We start from the raw sequence: 14,679 nt of genomic DNA on the forward strand, positions 1-14,679 counted from the left end.
GGATTGGAGAGGGTGCAGGCTGGGCTGAGGGGAACCCCTCCCCCAATGCATGAATTTCATGCACCGGGCCTCTAGTTATGAATAATGCTACTGTAAACATGTACATATATACTTGTATGAATACCTATTTTCAGTTCTTTTGCATCTATGCCTAGGAGTGGTATTGTAGGAACATGAGGTAATTCCATGTTTAACTTTTGAGGAACTCTATATCCTTTTGAAACTCTTAATAGTATAATATTTTAATACTATAAATAATATTAGATATAAGGAATATATTAGACATTTTAAATCAGAGTGGTGAAATTTGGGGCCAGAGAAACCTGTGCATTATAGGATGCTTAATAGCAATCCTGGCCTCTACCTAGTAGATGTCAGCAGCATCCTTCCCCTCTTCCCCCATTTGTGACAAGTAATAATGTCTCCAGACATTGCCAGATGTCCCCTGGGAGGCAAAATTGACATCCTGTTTTAAAGGATTCCCTGTAAACTTGAAACAAATAAGGCACTAAAGCACAATACTAAAACAAAGTAAGGATCTTTAAGAAATGGACATTCCTTTCAAGTTTGTAGATAGGAAATACTTTTTGTTTACTATGTTATGTTAAGGAGGTTGTATGTGTGACAACCAGAAAAAAATTTCATCATTATATATTCATGTAACTTTCATATGTATCTTTAGAACCATAAATCTATCTCATCCACAGAACTCCAAGAAATACAGCTTTTCACCACAGTGTGCATTACATACTAAGTCACATTTATAGCAGACTGTATCACAGAATTTTTAAGGTGGCAACTAGAAGGAAGATTTGCCAGATATTTTTGATATGGTAATATTTATTATTTCACATGTAAACTCAGACAGAGCCCATAAAGAATTTCCTATTTGGTTCAGCCAAATAATGGAAAGACAAATGCTGATTTTCATTACTGGCATACAGTGAACCAAATTATTTTTTTACATGTACTGTTAAAGATCATGGTGAGTTAGTTGTAGAGTGGGAACTCTTGACTACATAAATACCTTTACCATCAAAAGTCTGTCAAGACTGAGACTGTTATGAAAATGGACCAGCCTTAGGGACACACAGCATTGGTGTAGAAGTCACAGCAGTTAGCAAGGGCTATGGCACTGAACTCTTTATTTTCCCATGGACCGGAAAAAGAAGGACCGTTGGTACCATTCAGAGAAGTACTGAAATGAAAAGCCAGAGAGATACATAGTGGGTCAGATTTTTTAAAAAATTCAACAAGACATATCAATAAGTTCTACCAAGCAACTGGAAAAAAAACAACAACCTATAAATGGATCCAATTGCAATGACCAATTAAATAGGACAAAATTAAGTATATTTATTTTCTCATTCATGCCCAAGATAAGACTTGTATATAAGCATCTATTTCCACCACCCCTTATATACACCACCCCCCCCAGTCCCAGGCAACCACCACTCTACTCTGTTTCTACGAGTTTGACTTAAAAAAATTTTTTTTATTCTACATATAAGTGATACCATGCAGTATTTGTCTTTGTCAATCTTATTTCACTTTGCTTAATGTTGTTACAAATACCAGGATTTCCTTCTTTCATAAGGATATATTTTCTGTATCCATTCATCTGTCAGTGGACACAGAGGTGGTTTTCATACCATGGCTACTGTGAATATGCTGCAATGAACATGGGAATACAGATAATGATTTTATTTTCTTTGGATATATACCTAGAAGTGAGATTGCTGGATCATGTGGTACCTCTATTTTTAATTTATTTGGGAACCTTCATATAAGTAGGGGATTTTAATATTCCCATTTAGTAATGGATAGATCATACTGACAGATAATCAACAATGAAACTTTGGACTTAAATGATATGATATACCAGATAGACTACCATACATTTACAGAACAACCCATCCAACACCAGAATATACCGGTACCTTCTTCTCAAGTACACATGAAAATTATCTGATAGGTCAGATGCAAGGCAACAAAACAAGTCTTTTTTTAAAATATATATATATTTTTTATTGATTTTTACAGAGAGGAATGGAGAGGGATAGAGAGTTATAAACACCGATGAGAGAGAAATATTGATCAACTGCCTCCTGCACAGCTCCTACTGGGGATGTGCCCGAAACCAAGGTACATGCTCTTGACGGGAATCGAACGTGGGACCTCTTGGTCCGCAGGCCGACGCTCTATCTACTGAGCCAAATCGGTTATGGCCGTGGTCGGCAAACCGCGGCTCGCGAGCCACACGCGGCTCTTTGGCCCCTTGAGTGTGGCTCTTCCACAAAATACCACGTGTGGGCGCGCATCTATAGTGCGATTGAAACTTCATGGCCCATGCGCAGAATTCGGTATTTTGTGGAAGAGCCACACTCAAGGGGCCAAAGAGCCGCGTGTGGCTCGCGAGCCGCGGTTTGCCGACCACGGCCATAACCGATTTGGCTCAGTAGATAGAGCGTCGCTTTTGCTTGTCTGAAAAACACTATTTCTCCACTTCTGAAAGACAACTCTGCCTGATAAAGTATTCTTGGTTGGCAGGTTTTTCTTTTGAATATATTATCCCACTCCCTTCTGAACTACAAGGTTGCTGTTGAAAAATATGCAAATATTCTTATGAGGATTCCATTGCACATAATAAGTTACTTTTCTGTTGCTGATTTTAATTCTTTCTTTGTTTTTAACTTTTAACAATTTAATTATGTGTCTCTGTGTAGGTCTCGGTAGTGTCCCGAAGGGGTGGTTTGCAGTCAGTGCCTGAATGCAGGCTAATTAGAAGCTGGATCCTTAGATACCAGCTGGGAAAGTATGGGTCAGATTCTTTTCAGGGAGAAACTGGGAGGTGGGCATTTGTGCCTGCTCCCTCTGTGCTGAACCTGGGTGTATAGCTATTGGGGGTTGCTTCTGTGCTCATTTAAAAACTTCATCTTTGCTGGCTAGATTTCCCACTGGAAATGGATTTCCAATGCAAGCCCAGTTTACTACCAGAGCCAGGTGATTTGGGGGCCTGTGGCAGCCATAAAAATTGGGGCATTAGATGTGTATACATGCTCCTTCCAGGGAGATACTGGAAAATTGGTTTTATTGTTGAAGGGAGAAAGTGGGCTCCAAGGAGGATCACCGTCATCCCATAGATACATGCTAATTAGAAGCTAGACACAGGGGACTCATGAATGCAAGCCACATTGGTTATCAGAGCCAGGTGACCTGGGGGCTTGTCCCTTGGGCAACACCACAAAAACGGTGGCACCATCGGTGTGTAACACTCTTCCCGGAGAAATGCTGCTGACCTGGTTTCATCATTGAAGCGAGCCTGAGGGAAAAGGTCGGGGAAGTGCCCATGGGCTTGTTTGGGATCCGGGGAGGATTGCAGTGAGCACTTAGACACATGCTCATTAGAAGCGACAGTCTAGGCAGCAATTTGGAAAGTGTACTGTCGAGCCCTTTCCTGGGAAAGACTGGGAGATGAGCAAGTTTGCCTGTTCCCTCTGCACTGAGCCTTGGAGGATAGCCGCAATGAGTGCTCACCCCCTGTTAAGAACTGCTCTTGGTTTGCTATAGTTCTGGGAGACTCAGAAACCCAAGCCCCATATTATTTCAGAGCTAAGTGTTTGGGGCACCTGCCCCTCAGGTGGGAACCTTAGAAGTTGGTGCCCTAGATGTGCAGTCCAAACCCTTCCCTCCTCTGGGAGAAGTTGAGTTAGGAATTCCCTTAATTGTATGGTTCTGTGCCAGGGGTGGGGTTTATGGTGAGACTGTGCCTTAGCCTTTCCTACCCAATTCAATGTGGGTATTTTCTCAGTTTCCCAATGTGTAGGAGTCACTCAGCTAGTTTCTGGTTTTCTTGGAGGGAATTACAATATAGCTGTACATTCCGTGTAGCTTGGAGGAGGGAAATTCAGGAGCCTCCTCATCCCCATCTTGGTCTGGAGTGACTCAAAACTTATTTAGTATAAACAAAAACATGATCTCTTTTAGAATCTAGATGCTAATGACACTAAATGACTATAGACAAGAAGTCCATTACAGCTTCAGAGGCAGAAATGAGCAAGAAAGAGTATTCTGTTAATTTTTCAGTGAAGTTCAGTGATGGAAAGACAACTCATTGTTAAACAAAAATTAGCATTTTTCACTTTATTCATTTACTTTAGATTGTGCTTACAATGAACTCCACTGGACTGCCACAAGAACATAGGAATCAAACTATGTCACTATCCTGTTTATAATTCATCTTTAATAGTACAATAAAGGGATTATTTTTCAAAGATTGTTGGTTGCCTACTCTGATGATAACCTCCAAACACAAGAGGGTAACATCTGTTTATTTGGCATAGTAACTTGTTAAGCAGCCAGCACCCAAACATCTGCCTATATAGTGAACAGATCACCTATTTAATGATAACTTCCAAATATATCTCCCACTCTGATTTCTCTCCTGAACCCCAGACCCCGATTGGCTTGCGAGTAGCGTCACATGGTGGTCCCACAGGTACCTCCAAGTCACATATCCAACTGAATTAAGCTAAACCATAATCTTTCCCCTTTATCCCCATTCCTGAAACTAGACCTCCTCTCAGTGAGCTAGTGTCATCCCTTTCAGACCCACTTTTGCAAGCTACGAAGAAGACAATCACTTGAGGCTCCTTTCCCTTCCCTACCCCATCCTTCCCTCCTATCTAGCAATGACCAATCCCATTAATTCTCCTCGGTCTAGTGCATCTTCATCCCCATAACCACTTAGTATCAGCTGTCACCATTTAGTCACTTAGACTATTATAGCAATGTGTTTATTGGTCTCCCAGACATCTAAATGGCTATAAGAATTATCTTTAAAAAAATCTTATCATGCCAATGTTCAGAATTCTGTAAGTCAAGATCTAAATTCCTTAGCATTTCATACAAGGCCTTTTAACGTTTTTTAGCCTCACCTCCCAGAACTCTCTTCATTGTCTTCAAAACTCTCTTCACTCACCCATATATCACTACTATATACATCTTTTATTTTGGCAGAACTAAACATTCTAGTTCCTCAAATCTTTCTTTCTGTGTATCCTATAACTACTTCTTTTAGCTTATATATGCTCTCTTTTCCCCCCTCCTGGCTTCTTTTAGTATGTTTCTTTATCTTTGATCTTCTGTAGTTTGAAAATATGCCTAGGTGGAGTTTTTTGGCATTTATCCTGCTTTGTGTTCTCTGAGGTTCTTGGATCTTTGGCTTGGTGTCTGACATTAATTTGGGAAAATTCTCAGTCATTATTATTTCAAATATTTTTTTCTATTCCTTTCTTCTCAGTTGGTTGGAGCATCATCCCATACACTGAAAGGTGGCAGGTTCAATTCCAGGTCATGGCTTATACCCAGATTGTGGGTTTAATCCCTGGTCAGAGCACATATGGGAGGCAACCAATCGATGTTTCTCCCACATGGATGTTTCTCTCTTTCTCTCTGCTTCCTCTCTCTAAAATGAATTTTAAAAAATATATCCTTGGTGAGGATTAAATAAAAAAATCTAACAGCCTGGCCAGTGTGGCTCAGTTGGTTGAGCATCGTCCCATGCACCAGGAGGTTGCTGGTTCGATTCCTTGTCAGGGCGCATGCCCAGGTTTCAGGCTTGATCCCCAGTAGGGGGCGTGCAGGAGGCAGCTGATCAATGATTCTCTTATCATTGATGTTTCTATCTCTCTCTCCCTTTCCCTTCCTCTCTCTGAAATCAATTTTAAAAAAGCAGACATAGATAGAGAGAGCATTTTGACAGATGGGACAGGGGTTGGGAGAATGGGTGAAAAAGGTAAAGGGATTAAGAAGTAAAAATTGGTAATTATAGAATAGTCACAGGAGTGTGAAGAACAGCATAGGGCATATAGACAATAATATAATAACTATGTATGGTGTCAGATGGGTATGAGATTTATCAAGATGATCACTTAGTAAGTTATATAATGTCTAATCACTGGGTTGTACAACTGAAAGTAATATAAATTTGCATGTCAACTATAATTGAAAAATGAAAAACTGTTTAAAGAAAATAACTCATAAGACTCAAATGGAGCACCTGATAAAGTGATTGTATTAAAAAACTGTTTAAAGAAAATAACTCATAGAAAACTAAGACTCAAATGGAGCACCTGATAAAGTGATTGTATTTGACCATACAGTTCTACTGTTCTACAGACCAACTTCTCAATAGCATATTTTTCATCATACATGTATCTACTCTAGGACCCAGCAATTCTATTCCTGGTATTCACCTAAAATAAATAAAAACATGTGTCAACAACAACAACAAAAACAGAGTCTCTGATATGTTTTTAAATGGTTCCTTTCCCCCCTCACCCAGGGAGGGGGAAAGGGAACCATTTTGAAGTACATCAGAACTTCAACTCTGTTTCTTTTCTATTTACTGTGAGAACCTGGTTTATCTCCTGGAGGTAAAACTCACAAAAGTGTGGGGATGCCCCCTATAACTGTCACCCCCACCCCCGCCCAAGTTTTTAACATTCAGACTTGTCCTCACTATGCCTCCAGCAATTACACTTTCAGGTTTTCCTACACCTGCATAGGTTTCTGCAGCAGTTTCCACTCCTGAGTCTCTGCTCTATTCACCTGTCTCTCCAATCTTGAGAGCAGTGGTTTTCTGTGTGTTCTCACCTCTCTTAGGAATCTAAGAAGAATAACTGATTTTTCAGATTGTTCAGTTTTTTTACTTGTTTACCAGCTCCTTACATGAGAAAACAGAAAACCATTATAATATCCCAGAAATTGGTAAACAAATTCATTTTTTCTGAATGCATCATGACCAATTCAACTTGATCCTCTTTCAGTCATCATTTCTGTCTGAAGAAGCCCATCATTTTTTAGCCACTTAGGACCATTGCCAAGCCTTCACCTACAGCATTCTGGTCACAAGAGGGAAACCACACTTCCTTTCTTCTTCCCCTGCCCTTCCACTTCTAAGTATCCCACCAACATCGGTAAGATCTGTCACTTGTCCACACTAGAGATAATACATACTAATAAGAGAAATAAGTAATAAGAGAAAAGAGCATAGATCTAGACCACCACAAATACCCATCTTCCTTCTTAAACACTCTATTCAGGATCCACATGATTACTCTCAATACCCTATTTCTCCCAGAAGATTCCTGAGTTGAGGGTAGCATGTAAGAGGAGGAAGCTGGGATCCTGACGCTCACTCACCTCTGGAAGAGCTCTCTGCAGCACACATAGGCCTCATAGGTTCTATTGGTGAAACTTGTGTTTAGGAAGGAGACACAGTCAGCTTCAGCTCCCCTGGGAACATAGAGGATTCCTGGATAAAGGAGACAGAGATCGTAAGGGGAAGATTTTACACATGTTCCTGATAGCTCTCAATAATTTGGGTGTAAATTGGAGAAGGTTGTAGACTAGGTGCCTTTTCTATGCATCTGTGAGATGGATGGTTAAATCGGTATTCTGAGAGAGATCTTATCAGTACCTAGGTATGTGAGTTCTACCAAGAGACTAAGGCAGGGGTGGGCAAACTTTTTGACTCGAGGGCCACAATGGGTTCTTAAACTGGACCGGAGGGCTGGAACAAAAGCATGGATGGAGGGTTTGTGTGAACTAATATAAATTCAAAGTAAACATCATTACATAAAAGGGTATGGTCGCCCTAACCGGTTTGGCTCAGTGGATAGAGCATCGGCCTGTGGACTCAAGGGTCCCAGGTTCGATTCCGGTCAAGGGCATGTACCTTGGTTGCGGCACTTCCCCAGTGGGGAGTGTGCGGGAGGCAGCTGATCGATGTTTCTCTCTCACCGATGTTTCTAACTCTATCCCTCTCCCTTCCTCTCTGTAAAAAATCAATAAAATATATTAAAAAAAAATAAAAGGGGTCTGTCTTTTTTTTTTTTTTAGTTTTATTCATTTCAAACGGGCCGGATCCGGCCCGCGGGCCGTAGTTTGCCCACGGCTGGACTAAGGTGAGGTACATACCTGCCACACAGGCACTGATAAGGGATACACAGGCCCCTGTGAAGAGGGCTCTGACTACAATCTTGGACAAGTCACTCTTCCGGTGGGGTACCATTGATGCTGCAGACAAAACAAAATAATTTTATCTCTTCCTCACCAGCCAATCTGGTATTTCCCATGAGCTCCAATTAAAGAATGCAGAAGAACAAAACACAGCAGATGAATAGCTTTTTTTTTTTTTTTTTACTACTAACCACCAGAGGCTGGCCAGCAGTGCCCTAAGAAGTGTGTATATACATTAGTCCTGAGGGTTCACTAACTCAAACATTTCCCAGGTCAAGGAATGTGTGTCTGACCCTAACTTCAGTGGTTCCATGAACATTCCCAAGATGCATCTAGATCAAGGAAAGCTCCAGTTTGGTCCAGACAGACACAGATGCCTGGTGTTCACTAGTTGGACCGGAATCTGATGGACTGTTTGGAGCCAGAGGGATAAGGATGGCCACATTTGCCTAAACCTCAGTCACATGATGCACATCCCACTGCTAGATGGCAATCTGACAATCAGACAGTAATTGGGCATCAGAATTAGAACAGCACAGACAAGCATTTAACAAAGGGGGGAAGTAAACCAAAAGGAAATTGTTTCACCTTTAAATTGTTCAACCAGCAGCCAAATAAATCAATTTAATGATTCTTAATGATTCTAAATGGACACACTTAGCTGTATTTCTTCTTACACTTTATTTCTAACCTGGATCTTCCAAACTCTTGGAATTTGCTATCCCTGCCCTCAAGGACAACTCCACTTTCCTCATACTTTTTCATCCAACCATCACCCACAATCTAAATGTATCTGTGTCTGCTTCAAATACTTACTCCTCCCCCACCTAGTGATTTATAGCTTTTAATCCCACACTTGATACCAGTGGTTCTTACTGTCTATCTGCCTTATGTGTCTGATGATTTTATTTGTCTTTTGATTCCTTATGCAACTTCTACTTCTGTGAAGACAACTGGTGAGCAGCCTAATCTCAGAAGGTACCTTTGGTACTGAATAATAAACCAAGTATCTCTACTTATATATGCATAATACCCATTTAATGGCAAAATAAAAGTAATATGATAATCTTCCTCAAAGGGAAAATAAAAGTAAAATAAGTCTTTTGAGCCTCCAATTGAACAGAAAAAGAGTAACAGAAATTGAGATTGTAAATCCAGCGTGGGCTCCATGCATAGTCAGGCAGCATGGTTGCCTTAACTCCAAATTATCTGTGCCAATCAGGGCCCATTTCACACCAGCTTCTCTATCTGGTCTCAACTTGTACTGAAGCACCAGACTGCTTACTACAGAAACTGGAGTCTGTCTGGCTTATCGGGTAGCTGGGAAAATGAAATAACTCACTCAGGCCTCCCAATGTGATTCCTATGGAACTAAAATTGGCAAATCCACAGAGTGAAAATGTTGTAATGGTTTCAGCTCTCACCTAGGAAAAACACATGTAAATAAGTAAATAAATTCAGTCCCATATGTGTAGTCATATAATCATGATAGAAGTTCCAAAGATCATAGAACCCCCAATCTTTTCCACATTACCCTAAAGACTATGGGAAAGATGCTCAGAAAATAATCACTTCCTGAGTTATTACAGGAATAATATTATGGCAACCACAATGGGCCTCTTTGCCCAGCACTCTTCTTGTTCAAGTCCATGAGTACGGAGAAGGCCTAAGAATGAGGATGATTGAGATAGAGGGAGAGAGAAAAGGAGATCAATTTATAGCATTTAAACTTATACATGAAGCCCTGACCGGTTTGGCTCAGTGGATAGAGCGTCAGCCTGCGGACTGAAGGATCCCAGGTTCGATTCTGGTCAAGGGCATGTACCTTGGTTGCGGGCACATCCCCAGTAGGGGATGTGCAGGAAGCAGCTGATCGATGTTTCTCTCTCATCGATGTTTCTAACTCTCTATCCCTCTCCCTTCCTCTCTGTAAAAAATAAATAAAATATATTTTAAAAAATAAAAAAACTTATACATGAAGAAGGGGACCTTAGATCATCAAAAATAGTGTCCACCCTGAACTGCCCCAACTGTAACTACATTATAGAGAGAAGTTGGGTCGGAGTGCAGGGGAGGAATAGCACACAGACCTCAGGGGACTGGAGCTAAGTATACTGTTATGCTTCTTTGTGGTTTAGGCCTGGGACCCTGGATAGGGATCCATGGGTGTGAAACAAACTTGTGTAACACTTTCTGTCTGCCCACAAATGATTTATGCTCTTCTGAATTGCCACTTACAGAAATCCACTGTTTCTCGCCCCCGATCCACTCTTCCACTCCAGAGAGACGTTTGCTCTTGTATTGAGACAGTTGCTGATAGGCCACAAACTCATTTGTGAAGAACTTGATCCCCACCATCTCAGCCACCATTGGACAATCTGCCCACTCTACACCCATCATGAAAACCATAGGCCTTAGGATATAGGAGCAAATCACCTAGGTGAAAAGAAAGAACAAGTAACACAGGTCAGGACCCAAGGACTTTCTCTGGAGCCTTAACTTAGTCTCCTCCACCCTTCTATCCATGCTTTCTTTTAGCTCACTGTGGGTTAAGGGAGCACACACAGTTCAAGGACCACTTAAATACCACCTACAGGGGCAGCCCAACAAATGTAACTCTTTACCTGGAAAGTGAGCCCCTGTATGTCTACCAATTCCCCTAGCCAGGTAAGGGCAGCATTGACGAAGGCCAACACGGCCAAAAAGGCAATCAGGTTGGCTGCTACATTAGTAGCAAGGCCTATGGCATCTGTGGCTCCATTGCTGGCAGCTTCCAGGATATTCGACTCCTTCCTGTGGTCATTGGGCATAGAAGAATATGGTGTCTGGATTAGTCTCAGCCTCTCTCAGAAGAGAAATTCCACTTTTCCTGTGGTTCAGAAGTGCAGGAGGAAGGTGCAAGACCAGCTTAAAAGGTGATGGGGTTCCTTAGTGACCCTTGTGGTGGAAATTATACTGAAGCAGTATCAGATTTAATTGTCATGAAATTGCACTAACACCTAGGACAGAGGATACTGGTCTGCAGAAGACAGAGGCAGTTGGAGGGTTAAACAAATAAAACCTACATGATCAGCTAGAGCAGCGGTTCTCAACCTGTGGGTCGCGATCCCTTTGGGGGTCGAACGACCCTTTCACAGGGGTTGCCTAAGACCATCAGAAAACACATATATAATTACATATTGTTTTTGTGATTAATCACTATGCTTTAATTATGTTCAATTTGTAACAATGAAATTGGGGGTCACCACAACATGAGGAACTGTATTAAAGGGTCACGGCATTAGGAAGGTTGAGAACCCTTGAGCTAGAGGCAGAGGTGGACAAGAGGGAATATGGAATCATATTATTCCTTCTCCAGGAGACCTGAAGCCTCTGCCGCCACAGCACTACTCTTGACTCTGCACCTGACCTCAGCCTCTCCCAAATTATATACCTCATTGTACTCACCCACGGGGCAATTTTACTCCCTCCTTATTCTTGAACTTGGATTCCTCCACTTCTGGATATACCAACTTTGACAAGGCAAGAGCAGATGGGGCAGCCATCACAGATGCAGAAATCAAAGATGACGCTTCAATCTGTAAGGCCAGACATAGGAATCAGAGTCTGCAGAACCCAGACTTGGGTTTACCCAGGAGTGATCAAACAGATTGTGCCTACCCCAAAGGATATGAAGGCTCCCAACACTGTGCCTGAAATGGTGGCAAACCCTCCGGTCATCACTGCATGGATTTCAGAGAGTGTCATGTCTGCAAGGTATGGACGGATGAGCAGAGGTGCCTCTGTCTGTGAACAGGAGAAGCGAGTCAGATTCAAGAGGATGTGACTCCCCACCCCAGAGTGCCCACCTGGCCCCAGGGACACATCCCTCTAGTGTGAGTGCCCTTCCAGGACAGAGCTCTGTTTGTAGGCCCTCCCAGCATCTGCCTCACTCTCTCTGGCACCTAATCATATCCTGGCTGGTATTATTATCATCGATTTTCATACATGTTTGTCTTATTTATTTAAATTCTAAAATGCTATGGAAGGGGGAATGGTATATTTTTTTCTCTATGTCTAAAATCAGCTACAGTACATCCTCACTTAATGTTAATAAGTTCTGTGACTGTATAATGAAACCAGTTTTACCATAGACTAATTGATATAAACAAGAGTTAAGTTCCTATGGCATCTCATCAACTTTATAATGAAATAAAATTGAATGAAATACTTTTTGTCCATACATTATTTGAGGACCTGATGTACTTAATGAGTGACCTTATGAAATACAGTGTATTTCCTGAGTACATATTAGTCGCTTTAAAAGTACTTGTTAAGCCCTAACCGCTTTGGCTCAGTGGATAGAGTATTGGCCTGTGGACTGAAGGGTCCCAGGTTCGATTCCGGTCAAGGGCATGTACTTTGGTTGCAGGCACATCCCCAGTAGGGAGTGTGCAGGAGGCAGCTGAATTGATGTTTCTCTCATCAATGTTTCTAACTCTCTATCCCTCTCCCTTCCTCTCTGTAAAAAATCAATAAAATATATTTTTTTAAAAGTACTTGGTAAATTAATTGCAAATATATTATTAAATCCCATTGTTGATGAAATAAAAATATGTTTGTGAAAATGTAATGAAATTATGAAGACCCAATTCTAAACTGTATTTAGCATCAACCTAAGATAATGTTATTTATCATTTAATGAGTGACAATTATGTGCCTAGTGCTATACTAGATGCCAGGGATATTAATATAAATAAGGAAAAGTTTCTACTGATAGGAGCTTATAGTCTAGAACAGAAAACTAAGCCAATTATGGATAATTTCAGTAAAATGTGCAGTGCTAAAGTGGAAGCATGCAGAAGTTCTCTGAAAACATTTCAAAAACAGTTAATCAGCCAAGGGCCTTGAGAGAGGAAGACCTCAGTACTAACTCCTTGTCAATTTGACAAGCCATTGTCATTGTCCCTAACATTGAGTTAATCAGTCAATAGCATATATTGAGCACCTATTCCATATAAATGTATCAAACAATGTGTTATGGAAAAGAGCCTTGGTGTTAGCTCTGAGCAAGGCAAATTATTGCCTCCTCAGAGACCCTGGAAAACACGGATCACAGGGAGAAACTAGAACCATCGAGCACACTGAAGGTGGTGAGATTTGGACCAGGACGTTTCCCTATATTCCTGTGTAAGAAGTTGGATCAGTGGTTAAGGATGTCCAAACTAAGTATACCCAGGTAAGTAGTTGTATTACACATGAAGGGTAAAAGCAGTAGCCGAGTTTCCTTTGAACTTCTGAGTTTTCTTTCATCAGTGATTGACTGCCCATACATCTCATTTATTTGACTTTTCAGAAGGAAAACATACTTTTCTCAACCTGTTTTCTGCCACATCATGTATTCCCAGGAAAAAATGATCAGAAGGCCTCAGAGTACTTACCATACCCACAAAGATGTTTCCTGCCACAGCTAGGGTTTCTGTGGCGGTGGTGCCCATGGTAATTTGTAAAAACCAGGCTACCTAAAGGGATACAAAAGCCTAAACCATTAACATTAGCGGAAGTCTTGGAGAGTATCTAGCAAGACTCCTCCCAAACCCCTACCCCCATTCCCTTCTCCATTTACTGGTAAGGAAACTAAAGCCTAGAGAAGTGGAGTGACAAGCCCACGGCCACAAAGCAAATTACAGAGCCTGGACCAGGACTCAGGACTCTTGGCTTCCAAAGCTAGTAGATTAAAACTCAGTATGAAATAGCAGTCCAGCCCATTTTCTCTTCCTGCTCTGCTCCTCAGCCTACCTAGAGCCTGGGCCTGACCATCCGACATCAGGCATGCTTGAGTTTGTCTTTTCACACTGGTTCTAACATCTAGATCCTACATGTGAGCATTTTTCCAAAGTAAGTGTCATGTTCATGCTTCCTGACAGATCACAAGATGAAAGCCCCCCTCCTGAGTGGTGTAGGAGAATGACTCACCTTCTGAACTATCCACTGCACAAGGCCCAGATAGTAGAGAATGGACATCACACATCCAAAGTAAATGATAATCGGTAAGGACTGTAATGAGAATGACGGGCAACTAATGAGATACTACAATAGACCCCCCTTATCCATGGTTTCACTTTCTGTGGTTACCCACCATCAACCATGGTCAGAAAATATGTTATGGAAAATTTAAGAAGTAAACAATTCATAGGTTTTAAATTGTGCGCCATTATGAGTATCATGATAGAATCTCGTACTGTCCTGATCTGTCCTGACTAGGACATGAATCATCCCTTTATCTAGTGTATACATTGTTTACACTAGCCGCCAGCCCATTAGTCACTTATTAGCTGTCTAGGTTATCAGATCCACTATCACAGTATCTCAGTGCTTGTGTTCAAGTAACCCTTATTTTATTTAATGGCCCCAAAGCACAAGAGTAGTGATGCTGGTAAGTTATAAAGTGCTTCCTTTAAGAGAAAAAGTAAAAGTTCTCAATAAGAACAAAAAAAATCGTATGGTGAGGTTGCTAAGATCTATGGTAAGAATGAATCTTCTATCTGTGAAATTGTCTAATTTATAAATTAAACTTTATCAAAGGTATGTCTGTATAGGGGGGAAAACAATATTTATAGGGTTTGGTAATATCTGGTTTCAGGCATCCACTGGGGGGCGGGGGATATCTGGTTT

The 14,679-nt window shown here is 41.2% G+C and overlaps 1 protein-coding gene across 2 annotated transcripts in view; it reads right to left on the reverse strand.

Moving 5' to 3' along the window:
- Positions 1 to 90: 90 nt before the first annotated feature.
- The window catches only part of SLC28A2 (solute carrier family 28 (concentrative nucleoside transporter), member 2), a 37,664-nt gene continuing 23,075 nt past the window's right edge, over positions 91 to 14,679 (reverse strand). For both annotated transcript variants that reach the window (XM_005877521.2, XM_005877522.2), the window contains exons 9-18: positions 13,981 to 14,061; positions 13,446 to 13,526; positions 11,686 to 11,811; positions 11,473 to 11,603; positions 10,650 to 10,818; positions 10,264 to 10,461; positions 9,368 to 9,449; positions 7,984 to 8,082; positions 7,207 to 7,318; positions 91 to 1,198 (exon numbers count right to left, since the gene is read on the reverse strand). In XM_005877521.2, coding sequence (XP_005877583.1) covers positions 1,081 to 1,198; positions 7,207 to 7,318; positions 7,984 to 8,082; positions 9,368 to 9,449; positions 10,264 to 10,461; positions 10,650 to 10,818; positions 11,473 to 11,603; positions 11,686 to 11,811; positions 13,446 to 13,526; positions 13,981 to 14,061 — 1,197 coding nt within the window. In that variant the 3' untranslated portion in view covers positions 91 to 1,080. The remainder of the gene's footprint in view (positions 1,199 to 7,206; positions 7,319 to 7,983; positions 8,083 to 9,367; positions 9,450 to 10,263; positions 10,462 to 10,649; positions 10,819 to 11,472; positions 11,604 to 11,685; positions 11,812 to 13,445; positions 13,527 to 13,980; positions 14,062 to 14,679) is intronic.

Source organism: Myotis brandtii, unplaced genomic scaffold (genome assembly GCF_000412655.1).
Source record: "Myotis brandtii unplaced genomic scaffold, ASM41265v1 scaffold521, whole genome shotgun sequence".
Taxonomy (NCBI): Eukaryota; Metazoa; Chordata; class Mammalia; order Chiroptera; family Vespertilionidae; genus Myotis; species Myotis brandtii.